This window comes from Eurosta solidaginis, chromosome 5, assembly GCF_040869045.1.
Source record: "Eurosta solidaginis isolate ZX-2024a chromosome 5, ASM4086904v1, whole genome shotgun sequence".
Taxonomy (NCBI): domain Eukaryota; kingdom Metazoa; phylum Arthropoda; class Insecta; order Diptera; family Tephritidae; genus Eurosta; species Eurosta solidaginis.
Window position 1 is genome coordinate 85,753,464 of NC_090323.1, and position 17,035 is coordinate 85,770,498.

Below are 17,035 nucleotides of genomic sequence, written 5' to 3' on the forward strand. Positions count from 1 at the left end.
CTGAATCATGTACCGCAATCTTGGAGAACTGCTCGTGGATGTAGCTTTCCTACCAAAGGCGGGGAAGATCGGTCACGTGTAACCCAAAGATTATAGACCCAATAGCTTAACATCATTTCGGCTCAAAACCTTTTAGAGGCTGATAGATGTGTACATAAAGTCCAACGTGGATTAGGGTGGTAATAAGCATAGAAAAAGCCCTGGAATATAAGGAATATTCTCTAGAAGTCTTCTTAAACATTCCGGGGCTTTCAACAGTGTTTCTAAATGGGCGATTATGGATGGTCTTAATTACGTTAAAGTACATCCAGCCTTACCCAGATGGATCGACTGCATGTTAAACTGCAGTAAGATTACATTGCAATGGGGATTGTACGCGGCCACGAAATTAGAGGACAGGGGCACTTCGCAGGGAGGGGTGCTATCACCTCTGCTGTGGACGCTGGTCATTAACCAACTGCTCAGGGGATTCGACGAGGGACCAGCAAAACTTACGGTTTACGCAGATGACGTTGCATATGGTCTAGGAATCATCCTAGACAGTAAGCTGTCATGGAAGCTCAACGTGGGGAGAGGGTGAGGATGGCTTCAACGGCACTTTATGCATGTAAAAGAATGCAAAAGAATCGGCATATACGATCAGAAGGCACTCGAAGACGATGCCTCAAAACTAACAACCAAAAGCAATAATTATCATTTCACTGACACAAATTTTATAGTTTTTTTGTTCGGGAGTTGGACACAATCTTTTCATTATATTACTTATCAATTTAAAGACTTCATTCTGTATTGCGAACGATTCGCCTCCAAACGATTTCGTCTAGCAATGGTATTCTCTATCATTTTTGTTCGGTCTTTACGTTTCTAACTAACAGGAAGGCAAAAGTAATTGTCAAGTGATAAGTTGCCATCGTTTAACATAGTGCAAATACACTAGCGATTCGTCTCTGATCCGCAACGAAAGTTCGTTTCGTAATAGAGAATGAGGCCCTAAGATTAGACATTTTTTTTCAATTAGTATTTTGACATACCAGCAACAACAGAATCATGTTTAATTGTACGCCGCACAATCATTATAGCATCATGTAACGAAGCTCAGTTTCTTCCAAAAATTGCTCGGCACCGCCGCGTAAAATCAATGTACATGTTCTGGCATTAACGCAACCTCTTAATAATTATAAACTATGAAAATAAAATCAATGTCAAACCCACTATCAAATCTTGGAAAACGGTGATACGTTCACCACCAACTTGACGTTCTTCAAAGTAATCATATTGACCCAAAACACTTGAATTAATATCATTATCTGTAGTCATAACAGCACCACCACAAATTTTCATTATACGTTTCAAATTTTCTTCTGGTATACGAACAGCACAGAACATATAACAATCTGCAAAATAGTGTGTACCAACATCACCAATTGGTTTAGATAACACAACATTGACGCCCTACTTAGCTAGTTCATTGTACAGAATACGCCATTCAGCATCAACAATTTTCTGATACTCTTGAACATTATCAACACGTACTTTTCAGAATTATCACGCTCAGCCTTGAATTCCAAAACTATATTTAATAATGCGATTTTACATCTTTTGTATGACGTTGGGTCCATCAAAGGAAAGTACAGCGTCCACAACAATTTTAGAAAATAAATCTTTTTGGTGATGTATAAGTTTGGAGGACATTGCTGTGGCAGCGTGTTTTCCAATAAAGCACGTTGTTCCTTTGATTGGCGCTTCGACATGTACAGCCATGTCATATTTTGGTCATGCATAATTATAATGCTTTACGTATAGCTTTAATGATGATACGTGCATGTACGCCTTCCTCAACATATGTTTTAACTTGTTTTAACATTTCACCTGCTTAAAGTACTACTGAAGTGGTGCCATCGCCCACCTGATAAGAGAAACATTTTTATTTTACACATTTTAATATAACTAAAAACTTACCTCATCATCTTGAGATTTGGCGATGTCGATTAGAGTTTTACGGCTGGATGCACAATATCCAATAGTTTCATTATAGTTGCACCATCATTTGAAATTGTGGCCTTACCACTGGAATCAACAATATGCTTGTCCATACTGCGTGGACCCAATGTAGTGCGTACAGCGGCCACAATTGATTGCGAGGCATTGATGTTGGATATGAGTTGAGGTTTACCTTGAGAGCTATCGGTACCCACACATTTTTTACACAAAAACTCATTTGTACCCAATAAAAGTTCAGGACGTTCATATTTATCGACACGCCGTCCGGTGTGCCCCAAATGTTGCAAATGTACCGTTGGCACTGTTGAGAAAAAATATGGATCAATGAAAACAAGTAAAAGTGGAAGATTTTTTTTACCATCTGTTGTTACTTTACACATAAGACATTGGTAACGACGACCAGCATCTACAAATTGCATATGAGCCTTGCAACGATTACATCGAATTGGACCCAATTCACCAAAATTTACAATGGGTGGCTTATATTCACCCTCAACCGTTCGTGCCATTGGTTAGACGGTAAGTGTAATGGACAAAGCTGTTGTTTTTAATAAATCAGCTATTGCAGGTATGCAATACAAAGAGGACCTGCAAAGAAGAAAGATCAATGTAATTGCCAAACAAAACATTAATTTCGAATAGCGATACCTAACGTAACGTGGCGAGGAGTTACCCTGATCTTCTACCACATATTTTGTGGTCACCAATGGTAGTAATAAACCCTGTTCATTAGTAATGAAAGCACCGCCAGCGCTATTTTATTATCGGATTTGGCATCTGATCGGGATCTTAACGGCCTTGGGCTTGATCATACTGTTGTGGCTGTTGATATTTACCAGTAACAGGTGCATGTGATTGCTAAAGAAAATAACACAAAAATAATCATCAGCAAATTTTTAAATATATTAGTTGTATTAGCATACATAACCAGGACGTCCGGACGTGCCCGGGTATTGGGGGTTAACCCCAATGGGGTGGTTGACTGGGCATCGGCGCCTGTCCAGGTTGTGTTGGTGGCATCATTTGACCCATGTAACCACGTGGTGCACCTGGTTGTTGTAGAGGATAACCTGGCTGTTGAGGTTTTCCATTTGTGCTCGATTTCCAGGCAACGAAGCGTATTGTGTTGTTGATTCCATTTGTTGGAGACGTGCACGAAGTGCAACAATTGTTTTCTGGAAAAATATTAGAATTTGTAATATTGTACAACTACAAACATAAATACATATTAAATTCACTTTCCAAACACTTACATCTAACATCGCTAACTTATTTTAATTTAATTTAATTTAATGCTCCAAAATTAGCAAAGGCCTGCAGCTCAATTCGCGGAAAATGGCGGACTCGCTGAAAATTTTTTTCCACACAAAAATGACATATTTCACAATACCTATGAATAAAGTAGTTGCGAGGCAGCACGATACATTGTGGCAAAGCTAAATTTCTCAATATGCTATTTCATTTGGAGAATTTTTCATTCCAAATCGTCACCCCTGTCAAAAATTCGTGTGGCTGTGTGCGTTTTTGGTCACACGATTTTTGCAGGGTATATACTCTTTGACAATACCACAGATTAAGTATAAAGTTTCACAAAAATAATAAAAATTTTGCAAGATCACACCGAATAACTGCAGCCATTGTTTACGAATTAACATACAATGACATTGGCAAAAACGAACGTGTATGAAATGTAATGTCAAAACGTATATGCACATGGTTGTATTTATATGCACGAAAATGCTTTAAAAACGCATGAAGTTGTTAAAGTAAAGTTGAAAAAAAAATAAATTACAAAAACTTTAATATAAATAAAAATAATCTTTTAATAACAAGAAAAACACCTTATATATTCTATATATACATAAATTCGCAAGGATTATCTCACTTTAAAATTTAAGCTAAATTGTCTAAAGTTTTTTTTGAAACTGAGTCGAGAACTGTGGGTGTGAATGTGCGAATTTTCACCGATTGGCTGTTAGTTGCGCTAGTTGGTAAGATTTACAATGCTGACACACGTGTCAGATCACAAAATCAATAAATTAAATAATTAAAAAAAAAAGGAGTCCAAGGAAACTTGCAGTTTCGACGTGGTTGAACCAAAGCAAGAGTGTTAGAGACGCAAATTCCACGTTACAATTAAAAGTATGGGTTTCATAACATGCGGGACATATGAACATTGTTTATATCGGGGTTTTGCTATTACAATATCCAGATCAAAGTTGTGCGAGAGTGACGTTCGTCTCCCTGGGAGGCTACTTTCCCCCATTGTGAGTTCCGGCCATTTGAAATTGAGAAGTGGGTTCCCTGCGTATTTATCGACATATGACTTCACCGGTTCTTTGTGGATGATTCTGAGGGCATTTTTATGCTCTATTGGTTCAAACGACTGCATTCTTATGGTTCAGATTTCTTCATAGTACTTATGCTCTTATAAGGCGTGCCTTTTCAATTAAAGTCTGTTAGGATGCCGAGATTTCTGAGTATTTGACAGAAACTGTTTGTTCATTAAATTAGTTTATTTCTTTATAGGGAGTATTTCTGCCTCACTGTATAGATAATGTTCCGGCGACATAAAAACGCATTCCTTGTCAGTTCTGAGCGCGGTGTTTTTTCAGTTCCCCCAATATGTATATTTTAGGCTCGGTAACAGTAGCTATGAGCGTTTTTTTGTCTTTGCCCCAAGTGCTTAAAGATTTTGTACGGCTCTGAACTATAGGTGCAATTGACACGTCCACGACACAAATAAATCTACCGAAGAGTTGATCGGCGATAGTTTCAAGTACGGGAGGCAAAAAAGTAGTCTAATAAAGACCATTTTGCATTACTGAATAGTGGTGTTATTTATTTAACAGTTTAGTGATTCGAACTTAGCAGAAGGTTTCAAATAAGAGGATTTGCAGTAAATTCGTTACAATTGGTGTCAAAAGTGGGATTGTTGAATAGATTCCGAAGACTTCGAATACAACTTGGACATGGCAAAGTTGAGTGAATTGACGATCCAGCAACTGAAGGAGGAGTTGGAAGTCCGTGGATTGGCAACTTTTGGCGATAAATCCCAGCTACAAAGGCGACTAAGCGTAGCTATGGTATTTGAAGGAATCAATGCTGAGGAGTATGTATTTCATTATGATAGCGACAACAAAAATGGAAGAAAAAAAACGAAACTCCGCAGACAGTGACGAGCACAATATCTGCACACACATCGACAATGGCATCTCAGCTGGAGTCACAGGAGGCACGCATTTCAGAAATGGCGTCGCAAATGTCATCTCAATTGGAAGAACAGAAGACATATATGTCATCTCAACTGGAAGCGCAAGAGGCACGTATGTATATCTGGAATGTCGACAAAAATTTCTGAACAGGTATCATCGCAGTTCTTTGCGAAACTGGAAGAGCAGGATGCAAAAATTTTACAACTCGAGGACAGCATTGATGCCGAGATAGAAGCGTTGAAAGGTCTTATGCAACAGTTACAACTAAATCGCCCAGTTGTTCCAGCGAGCAATCCGAAGCTAAAAACTCCATCTTTTGACTACTCTGTTCCTTTCGAAGTATTCAAGCTTCAATTTGAGAATACGTCAGCAGTGAACAACTGGAATGCTGAAGATAAAGTTGCTGCACTGTTCTTGGCATTGAAAGGGCCATGCTGAAGATAAAGTTGCTGCACTGTTCTTGGCATTGAAAGGGCCTACAGCTGAAATCTTACAGACAATTACAGAGTACGAAAGGAACAACTATGAAACGCTTGATGAGCGCTCTAGAGAGACGTTACGGAAGTGAACATTGGAAACAGATATATCAAATTGAGTTGCAAAATCGTTACCAAAAGGCGAATGAGACTTTGCAGGAGTTTGCGTCGGATGTTGAAAGATTGGCTCATCTCCCAAATGCAGACGCACCCGTGGAATACACCGAGAGGGTTAAAATTCAGAGCTTTATAAATGGAATACGGGATGCCGAAACGAAACGAGCTACATATGCGAACCCAAAGCCAACATTTGCTGAAACGGTATCCCATGCACTGACTCAGGAAACAACAACAACAGTAAGCCCGCATACAAAGCTCATCGCGTGGAAGTGGAAAGGCCATATTGGGTAGACACAATTTTGGAAGCACTGAAGGGATTACAACAAAAAAACGCCGGAGTTATGAAGTGTTTGAAGTGCGGTAACCCAAGTCACATTGCACGTCATTGCAGCACCGGTCATCGTAGTTCCAACTTGGCTGGTCGTAAACGCAAAGCTGGAGGAGATAAGGAGGAGCGAGTCAAATGTAAAGATCGAGAACTTGCCCCAGCTATTGAATGTCGTGTGATACCTATCTCGAAAACTGGAAGGAAATCGAGCAGTCTTGCCGTGAAAGGAAATGTGGATGGCAAGGGGCGTGTACTGACTGCAGATACGGGTGGATGTCATTCTTTAATCCGATCCGATTTGGTCAACAGGAGAGTAAAGCCATTATCTGGAGCAAGATCGCGTACGATTACTGGCGAGTATAACTAAGTCCTGGGAGAAGTGGTATGTGAAGTCTTAATTGGGGAGGACATGGTTCTATATAAATTCGTTGTGGCAGAGATCGTTGATGAAGTCATATTGGGAGTGGATTTCATAGTTGACTATGACATCAGGATCGATATGCAGAGAAGGATTATGCGTTATAAGAACCAGGATGTGCCACTTAGCTTTAGTTTGGAAAAAGGGTTCAGCAGTAATCGAGTGCTGGTGAAAGAGATTCGACAAAAACCACAAAAGTCAAAGGCAGCAGATCGGGCAAGGGTTGATGGAACGAATGGGCCAAACAAATCAAAACCAAAGGTACCTGCGAGAAAAATACTGGCATTGACAAAACCTAATGACGGCACTAAAAGACTGAAGGAATTTTCCAGAAATAATGCAAGAGTGGTTTCAAGCCAGCGCGCAGTCCTGTTGTGAAACGCCAAGACGATGCTGATGATGCAAAGTCAACCCGTCAAGATCAAGCTCTTCGAAGTAGTTCTTCATTGGCCAAACAACAGAGTGCGAGGGAACGATCCAGGATAATGAGTAGTAAAATAAAACGCAGGTACGATGAGAACAATAATTCGGAAGGTTTCTTGAAGGGAGATTTGGTACTGCTATACAACCCTCACCGGCGGAAAGGTGTTCCATTCAAATTTTGTTGCAGTTGGGAAGGCCCGTACAGAGTTGTAAAGAGGATCAGTGATGTCATCTATCGCATACACACAATTGGGAAACCACAAAATAAAAGGGTGTTCATTTGGAGAGGCTAGCAGCGGTTAGATCGAGAGATTTGTCTGATCGGGACGATCAGACTTAGGTGGAGGGCAGTGTTACGAATATTAGCAACACTAAGGGGTACTGCCATCTCTAAGCCGATGCTCAGCAGTGACTGTATGCACATCAATAATTCAATCATTATGTCTACACATATGTACGTGTACGCAGCGGAGAAGCAACGCACAAACACATGCAGATATCTTATCTGAGATATGCAATTATAATTGTGGAAGTGTCGCCCACAAATACACGCGCGTATGAGAGCTATACACGTCCATCTGTAGTTATAATTATAGCAGATAACCAACTAGTAGATTCTGGAAATGGAAGCGCCTAGAAGATGCGAACGAGGAAATCAGAGAGTATAAAAGGCAGCAACAGTAGAGGCGCGATAATCAGTTTTGATTAAGCACGCTATCTGTCGAGCATTAGTAGAGTTATTGAAAGTAGTCTAATAAAGACCATTTTGCATTACTGAATAGTGGTGTTATTTATTCAACAGTTTTGTGATTCGAACTTAGCAGAAGGATGCAAATAAGAAGATTTGCAGTAAATTCGTTACAATATGTTGCCATTACAATGCATTCATAGGCGCAAGAATTAATAACAACTCCTTCTGGAGGGAAAGGGAGTATGGAGGTATAAAAACTAAACAAAAGTGGGGATAGAACACCACCCTGTGTTAGACACCCTGTTTAGACCACTGTGCTAGACATTTTATTTGGCTTGGATGTTGCATTCCTAAACTGGACCGATGCTTGGCGACCACACAAATAGCTTGCAGTTCACATTTGGAGTCTTGCAGTGACTTGCCGTGATTGTCCGTTTCAAGAACTTTTGGCAAGTCTAGCGGAACGATTACTGTTCTATGGTTGGATTCTTGGTTCAATCTGAAATTTATTTGAGTATTAATGCGTGCTTGTAGTGTTGGGGCGGAGCTTCGTAATTTTCGAAGGCAATGCTGATGCTTGGTAACCAATATAAGGGAACAGAACGGCTTTCCTCTTTTTTGAATCTTGAAGAAGTAAAACGGTAACGTTTTACGAGACGGTTCATCACCTAATTTTTACCAAAAATTACGAAGGTGACATGAAAAGAGGCTTTTCGACTTCCTTTTTTACAGTCCGAAAGCGGAAATAAAAAATTTGATTTCTGTCGAAAGATATTTACAAAAACCATAAAATGACTCCGAGAGGGTCCGATCCACAATTCTTTATACAGAACAAATTTCTGCGTTGACGCCCTTTGACCGCGATTTAAAAAAAATAACCCTCGGTGGGTCCAACAGCGGTTTGGGATCAAACCTAAATGCGCGCATGACATCTTTCTGCATTAGTGTGGGTGTATACAACATATCTGGCAAAATACAACATTCACATCAAAACTCGAACCGATTTTTTTCTTATATCTTTATACAGAAATAAAAATTTAAATTTTAACTTTCGCATTCTAAAAATGGAGGTCGAAACGTGTCTTTTGATACCGCCTTTGATAATTTTTGATAAAAATTAGGTGGTGCACCGTCTTGTAACACTTTACCAGTAAAACTCCCACCAAAATCGTTAAAAACTCTCATTTTTTAATTAAACCAATATGGCAAGGCTAGTTGAATTACATAGATTACCCTTCAAAAACGCGAGTACTCCATAAATAGTGTAAGGAATACTCCTTTAGGAGTATAGGAGTGCTCGAAAACTAATATGTATTCATACAAAAATGTGCTCAAATTAATATTGCGATGTCCTAGGAGAGTAGTAGGTGATCCCACTATCGCTTTGTTTGTGAGTATTCCATAGAGTACATACGTGAGAGTACTTTCCAAAGTAATTTCACTGTAGTACTCCATGGAGCACCCACACAGAATCATATGCAAAAATACTCCAGAAACACTACTCTATGGAGTATCTGCGGACCAGTACTCTGTAAACTGCTCCTGAAATATTACTCCATGGAGTACCGACAAGAGATTACTTGCGAAACTGCTCTCAAAACATTACTCCTTGGAATACTAGCAAAAGAGTAATCGTTAACCCACCCTCGATTATTACCTAATGGAGTACCTACAGGAGATTAATTAAGAAAGTACTCTCAAAGCATTACTCCTTGGAGTAGCTATGGAAGAGTACTTTTAAAACCATCGCTAGAGAAGAAGCCACCCAAAATAAAACATAAAATTAAAAAAAAAATCATATTTCTTTCTTAATTCACGCAAATGCTAATATAATAATAACTAAATTCCGAAGGTGGCGAAAAATGAATACCTTCTGGCCCTATGCTAGGAGAGCCAATTCCATAGCCTCTGATCCTGCGGCATAATTTTGAGCGTCGCATTTTCTCCATTTTTCAATCTACGCGCAAACTTTTCTCTCTTCATTTTCTGAATACGTCTTTTGTGACGTGCGCTGTATTCCATATACATATTACCTTTATATATTTGGTTATAATTATTTTATTTTTCACCAATAAAATTGTTTACTTTTTAAATTAAATACACTCCGATAATTCTTTCCGACACAATTCCTCTATAGTATGTATACATAAAACCATTTGCGCGGTTGCATTTTATCAGAGTTGCCATAGTAAAATTTTATTGTCAGTTATTTTTATGCAATATTTTACTTTTGGCAACTCTCTTCGATCGTCATCGTGCCGTGATCACGGTCGTTAAAACACGAGCAATGATCGGCTGATGGCAAACGCATTGCAAAGGAGTATTGTTAGAGTACTCCGACATGAAAAAAATGGAACACGTAATCCAACAATTTTTGCAGGATAGATTTCAAAAAATGTCTGTTCCCCCCAAAAATTTCCAAATGAATTTATCAATTATGAAATGAATATTCAGGTGTTCTCATCCCGTTGACGTTTTCCCTTTTTCTAACAAGTTCGGCATGCATATTTTAGAGGGTTGTCTATCATACATAATTGTCTTTGCATTCTACTACGATCGATACGAGTAGATTTTACTATACGCTTAGAAATATAATAACTATATAAGCCGCAACTTTGTATTACCCAACAGAATATAGACAAAATTTTGCAGAAAACTAATTTCTTCGATGAGTTTGTACGAAAAATTAAGTAATCAAAATTTATTGCTTTTGAAATGCATGCAAATAGAGCTGCCAAAAAGTGAGGTTATGTAGTTGACATCACCTTTATTATAGCATTATGGAATTTACCTTGAGATTATTATACCATGTAGGTACATTTTGGCCGCACTCGATCGCATCTGCAAAGGCAGATGCATTATTTGCTGCGTCACAAACACTTCAAATTTACATACTTCAATAACTAATTATCTTTTTTAAAGTTTTAGAATTATGGGAAGTTGGTTTGTCAACAAAATTTTTGATCCTAAATGGAAAAGTCTTTTCTTCAGTTCATGGTGAAGTGCATAGCATAGTTTGGAGCCACAATAGCACACAAGTTATATGCGGAACTGGATTGGGATGTTTATATGTACTTTCTGTGCCTGATTTAAATGTAATGAAAAAAGTACGACGTCATAAAATGCCCATCGAAAGAATTAAGTTATCGCCGAATAGAGGATATCTTGCTAGTGGAGATACTTGCGGTGACATTGTCGTTTATAATTGGCCTTCCTGTGATGTTTATTTTGTTGTGCGTTCAAAGAGAAAACTGAATACGGATTTCGATTGGCATCCTTGGAACGGAGATGATTTGATAATAGGTAAATACATTTTTTATTATTAGTTTTTTTTTTATGCAATGTATAGTGAAAAACTATGGAAGAGGTTGTCAGTGCATTATGCAATAAAACAGACAGGTGAAGCCAATACTTATGTAGAACAACAAAAATGTAACTAAAATGGCGACAATCTGTAGTGGAATTCACTAACTTATAACAATGCGATTTGTAGAGATTTTAATTAACGATTTTGTCGCTTGCCTTATCGATTGTACTTTTTACTAACTTTATTTTAACGACTCGAAATAAATGACATTTAAATTTCGTTTTAATAGTAGAAAGGTGGCAGCACAGCTTAACGAAACCTAAAAAATGCGAAAAGCACAAAAGGAATGCTAAAAATAAATAAATTCCGTGTACTAACTACTTTTAAAGCCATTATTGTACAAGTTTTTACATATTTTAACAAAGGGAAAGTAAATGCGGTATTAATTTCTTTTTTTCTCTGTTGATATCGCAGTTATTCTTATAGCCTTAATTGACCATCAAATTGAGAAATAATATGATGAGCCAAGGCTGGGGAAAGCTGTACCGACTAGCTTTCGAAACTCCGGTGCATTCAAGTGAATGGGTTATCTACATCTCTAAGAAGGTGACTGTCCACTGGCGATGGACTTAGTAATTCTTCATCTTGTGATAAAACGTACGCCAAGTACTCAAATGCCATTTGATTTATAAATCAGCGTTTCGTGTATGAAAGTATTTACTTAAAGTTCCGATTTTCTTTTGTAACTAAGATTGCCAGAAATTAATTTCGTGGTTTTCAACGCAGCCAATTTACTTGCCGTTTAATTAACAACACAGCTGATCGTCTATAAACAAATATCGATACAAAATTGCTACTGAATAACGAAATCGTTATAGTTATCGATTCGCAAATAAAGCGATGGCAAGTGTGGTTAAAAAAGTTAGTGAATTCCACTACGGTAGCGCTATTCACTAACTTTTTAACTACATTTGGAGATGTTAAATTAGCTTAACATAAATTTTAACACTTTTTTGATTCACTAACTTTTTGCCAACTCCAAATCCGATAATTTAACGTAGTCGATTTGGCATGTGCTATTTTAATGCAGATGTTGTCTACGCTGTTAAAACATTGTTTACTTTCGTTTGTTTTGTGCAAAATTACATTTTTTTTTTAAATATGGTCTTCGAGTTTATTGCCTTTAGTATGTCCCGGAATGCAGTTGCAAGGCACGCACCAGTAGATCGGCGTTTACTGATGGACATAGACAATCCGTTTGACCTAGCTTCTTCCGAGTTTAGGAAGTTGTACCGGGTGAGTCCTGACATTCCCAAAGACGTTGCGGAGCGCCTGCAGGAACATTTACGGGACAGAGGACCACAGCAATTTCTCCAGAGAAGCAGGTAATATTTAGGTTATTCTATGTGGCACCACGCAACTGCTACCAAAAAAGTTAAAAAATACGTATATGAAGAATCCTATTCCTGTCAAGAAATATTTGCAAACAAAGTGTAAATTTCCAGTCATCGTCATGTGGTTATTGCAGTCACACGTATTAGCTGTTCCAAAGAGTGCAGAAGGGCTTTTTGCCCGGAAATATTGGGGGTCACGTAAAGGGTGTTAGATGGGCTAAGGGTTATTTTTGGAGTTTTCCAATAACTGCATTGATTTCCGATTATAAATACCGGGGCTAAAACGTGAATTTTGGACCAGCTTTAGCAGATACGTGCTGTCGCATATGATTGCCAACATTTATTTATCCTTATTGGAAATTAACAATTTGGTTGCATACCTTTCCTTTACAGGTTTTGTGTGCATTGCGTTTTTATGCTACGGGATGCTACCAAAGGCCTGTGGGAGAACAGTGGGGCATCTCAATGAGCCAATCCACAATAAGCCGCTGCATTCACCGAGTAACCGATGCCATAAACTCCGCCATGCTTTATGAGAAGATTAAGTTCCCTGTGACTGAGGCGGATCGTCAAGCAGCAAAATAGGTTTTTAGTGCCGCACCTGCTCCATTCGTTGGGGGTACGATAGGCCCAATTGACTGTACGCACATTGCCTTTTTGGCTCCGAAACATCACGAGGAAGCGTACGTGAACCATCATGTTGTGTTCAAATGGTAAATTTAATATAAAATATATTGGCCTATATATATAACATGTACATTTTTTCGTAGATATGTAACCCGAATCTAAAAATCTTAAACATAAATGCCAAATCTCCCGTGGCTCGCCATGACGCCTTCATATGGAGCTCCTGTGCTGTACGTCGAATTTTGCAGGGAGACCATCAAAATGGATACCGGAACTTGTTTCTGATAGGTATTTCTATCCAGTTTACAGTGAAATCCATGTAATTTTTTGATACGCAACTTGCAGGAGATTCTGGATGTCCCTTGGAGCCGTGGCTTATGAAGCCATTACCGAACCAACCCGAAGGTACGCCCAAGTTTCGGTTTAACGAGGCGCTATGCAAAGCCAGAAATCCTATCGAGAGATTATTTGGTGTATTAAAAGGAACTTGGCGTTGTTTGTCGCAACACAGGACTCTTCAATATGAGCCAGGTTTTGCTGGTAACATTGTAAATGCGTGTGCAATCTTGCATACTATTCGTTTGGGCGACCAGCCAACTGAAAATGAAGACATGAACTTAGTCTTGGGCCCGCTGACGGACGACAAATCCGATAATATAAGTTCAGTGTATTCCGCCAAACGTGTCCAATAGAGATTGATAAATACTTTCTTTTCCTAAGCAAACGTGCCTATCGAGCCCTGTGCACAAAAAAGACGTGTGAGCCAAACGAGAAATTTTACAAAACCTGGGTTTTTTCAAGCTTCATTACTTCCAATTTTTATATTGCCATGAAATTTAGTACCTACCTTCTATTAAGTACCAAATTCATTCGAGTATTATAATATATAAATATTCATATATTAATTATTATTATTAATCCAAATAAAACAAAAATGAATTGAATAAGAAACATTTACATTTTTTTTATTTCATGGAATTTTGTTTTGAATTTATTAAACACATTGAAAAAGTTGCAAGTTTTAAAAATACTGCGGAAGTTAGTTAAAAGGAATTTTCAATATTCCCATAGGAAAACTAATTTGTTATTATGCAGACCTATAATATAGAACTTTCGTATCACATTTTTTTATTTTATTTTGGTTTATAAAGTAAGTATAGTTCGAAACATATGCACCTTTTTTCAAGTAAGCCATTAAACAGTACCGTATTTATTTATGTTTTAAATAATTTATGATTAATACAATAAGATTTTATTAAATTAAGATTTTAAAAGAGTTTAACGGTTTCCTTAAAAAAAGTTGCATACGTTTCGCGTAACAATTAAACATATTTTTCAAAACTAAACATCTTTAATATCTTGACATATTTAACAAAAACGTCAACATCAAACGTTATATAAAACGAATAACAAAACAGGTACAATTCATTTCAAGTCGAAAATTAAAAAAGGAAATTCATTTAAAATGACTAGAAAGTCAACCTTATACTAGGTACAAACACACACCAAATTGCCAATTTATACCATTTGTGCAATTTATTACACAATTTATCATATAATAAATTGTAATAACAAATTGCCAATCTAAAAAAAAAGTGCGTAATAAATTGTTTCAAACTGCAAATACAACCTTGTAAGGTGTGTTTATTGATTAGATGTAAACGTCAGTTGCGCATGGCTCAACTATATGGCTGGCTCATCTCATCAGCTGATATTATTTTTTTCATTTCACTGTAGTAGGAATTGTCAAAAGAAGATGGCAAACTCAAAATGAAACCAAAACATTGGACACATTTTCTTACAACACACAAAAATTTCAAAGTTTTATGTTTTCATTCCATCCCATTCGCCTAATCCCAACACGCACATTTTGACATTCTGAACAAAGGTATGTTGTTGCTGTAGAGATGAGCCATCAAATGAGAGAGGCTATCAAATTACTATTGTGTAAGCTATATTGACTTGTATGAACACCACTCAATTTAAATTGAAATTGCCCCAAATTATTTTTCTGTTTGAACATAGTATTAATAGTATCGCTATCGTCAAATATAAAGCTCATTTTCAACAACAAAAAAGTATTTACATAGTCAGTGGGAAAAGGTAATGCATCAATGAAAATAAGCATGAAACAGTAATCTATGAAAAGTTAAAAAAAAGCAAGCGAATGTAAAAAACTAAACTAACTCTAAAATGGCTTTATGGTTGATGTAAGCGATACATATAAACTAAAAATATATATTTATATTTTTTTTTTTTTTTTTTTTTTAATGGACGTTGTGGCAGCGCGCTGCCCTCAAGTGGCCCAATGAAACCAGGCTAATCCTGTTCACGCGATCGATTTATATATATATATAATAACTTTTTTTTTTTTATTTTGCCGAGTCTTTGATGGGCAGCGGTTTGTCAAGCGTCACGATCTGAGACTGCTCAGCTACAGAAGAAATTTCATCAGCCAAGCGTAATACTTAAAGAGAACAGAAGCAAACGTATTATACATTAATTTAGAGAGGTGAGAACAATCTTTTTTATAGAAAAAAGGGAGTCCGAGCTATCAAATGTGTTTGAGTGAGAGTTATAATCTTGGCATAAACGCCGAAAAGGTTCATTTTGTTCGAAATTCGTTCTACATTGTTTCAGCAGAAGAGGTTTGAAGTGTCTCGATGTCCGAGAGGGAACGCAAAAGTTCACTTCATTCAGAAGGAATGGGCTCGAAATTGATCCATTTAAAAGTTTTGTCATAAATATCACACCAAGCATTTCCCTTCGACTAGCAAGAGTTGGAAGATTGATAAGCTTTAATCGATTAGTATAAGGTGGAAGATTAGTTAAAGAGTCCCATTGGAAATTTCTTAAGGCAAATAGTAAAAATTGTTTTTGTATTGATTCGAGACTGTCTGCATGGACTTGATAACGCGGATTCCAAATTATCGAGCCGTATTCTAATATTGGCCTAACTAATGTTGTAAAAAGTGCTTTAGTTATGAAAGGGTCGTTAAATTCTTTTGACCACCGTTTAACAAATGCAAAAACACCTTTGCCTTTATTCACTGTAGCATTAATATGAAGATTGAAACTAAGTTTGGAATCCATCATGACTCCCAAGTCAATAAAATTATTTACAGTTTCTAGACTATAGTTGTTAATTGTATATGAAGCTGGTGGCGAAGCTCTCCGAGAAAAACACATGAATTTACATTTTTTGAGATTGAGCGGCATATAATTTACATTGCACCAGGTAACCAAGTGATTTAAATCCATTTGAAGCAAGGAATGTTCCTCAACCGAGGCACATGATTTGAAAAGTTTTACATCGTCTGCGTACATCAAGATTTTTGAGTATTTAATTGTACCAGATATATCGTTTATGAACAACAAGAACAGAATCGGACCAAGATGGCGGCCCTGAGGAACACCAGAAGAAACATTGATGACCCCAGAAAGTGTATTTTTAAAGATTACTTTTTGCGTACGATAACCAAGATACGAAGAAATCCAACATATAAGACGGGGTTGAAACCCGAGTTGACTGAGCTTATGAATAAGTAATGGGTGTGATACTTTGTCGAAAGCTTTACTGAAATCGGTGTAAATTACATCAGTGTGAAGGCCTTTTCTAAATCCATTAGAAACGTGGGTGGTAAATTCTAGTAAATTGGTGATAGGTGATTTGCCCTTACAGAACCCATGCTGCGAGCTTGCAATTATGGGGGAAATAGAGAATGTTAGGTGGTGGGTAACAATAGCCTTAAATAACTTTGGGATAGCGGATAACTTTGCTATGCCCCGGTAGTTCTCTATTGAAGACCTGCTTCCATTTTTATGAAGCGGAATAAGAAAAGATTCCTTCCATATTGTTGGGAAAACGCCATAAATTAAAGATAAATTAAATAAATCTGTTAGCGGCTGATAGATGTTTGCGGCACATTTTTTAAGAAAGTGTGTCGGGATCCTGTCGGGGCCGTATGAATATGATACTTTTAAAGTTTTTAAATAAGATAATACATCTTCTGAAGATATAAATGGAGCTCTGAT

General features: G+C 37.4%; 1 protein-coding gene and 1 pseudogene across 6 annotated transcripts in view; one reads left to right on the top strand and one right to left on the bottom strand.

Moving 5' to 3' along the window:
* Window positions 1-17,035, top strand: part of cort (cortex) — a 616,404-nt gene that overhangs the window by 376,788 nt on the left and 222,581 nt on the right. For 5 of the 6 annotated variants that reach the window (XM_067787571.1, XM_067787570.1, XM_067787568.1 and 2 more), the window contains one exon: window positions 10,595-10,975. The exons of the other annotated variant lie outside the window; for it this stretch is intronic. In XM_067787571.1, the coding sequence (XP_067643672.1) occupies window positions 10,595-10,975 (381 nt within the window). The remainder of the gene's footprint in view (window positions 1-10,594; window positions 10,976-17,035) is intronic. 6 annotated transcript variants of the gene reach the window in all.
* On the bottom strand, window positions 1,015-3,263 carry LOC137252770 (T-complex protein 1 subunit eta-like; annotated as a pseudogene).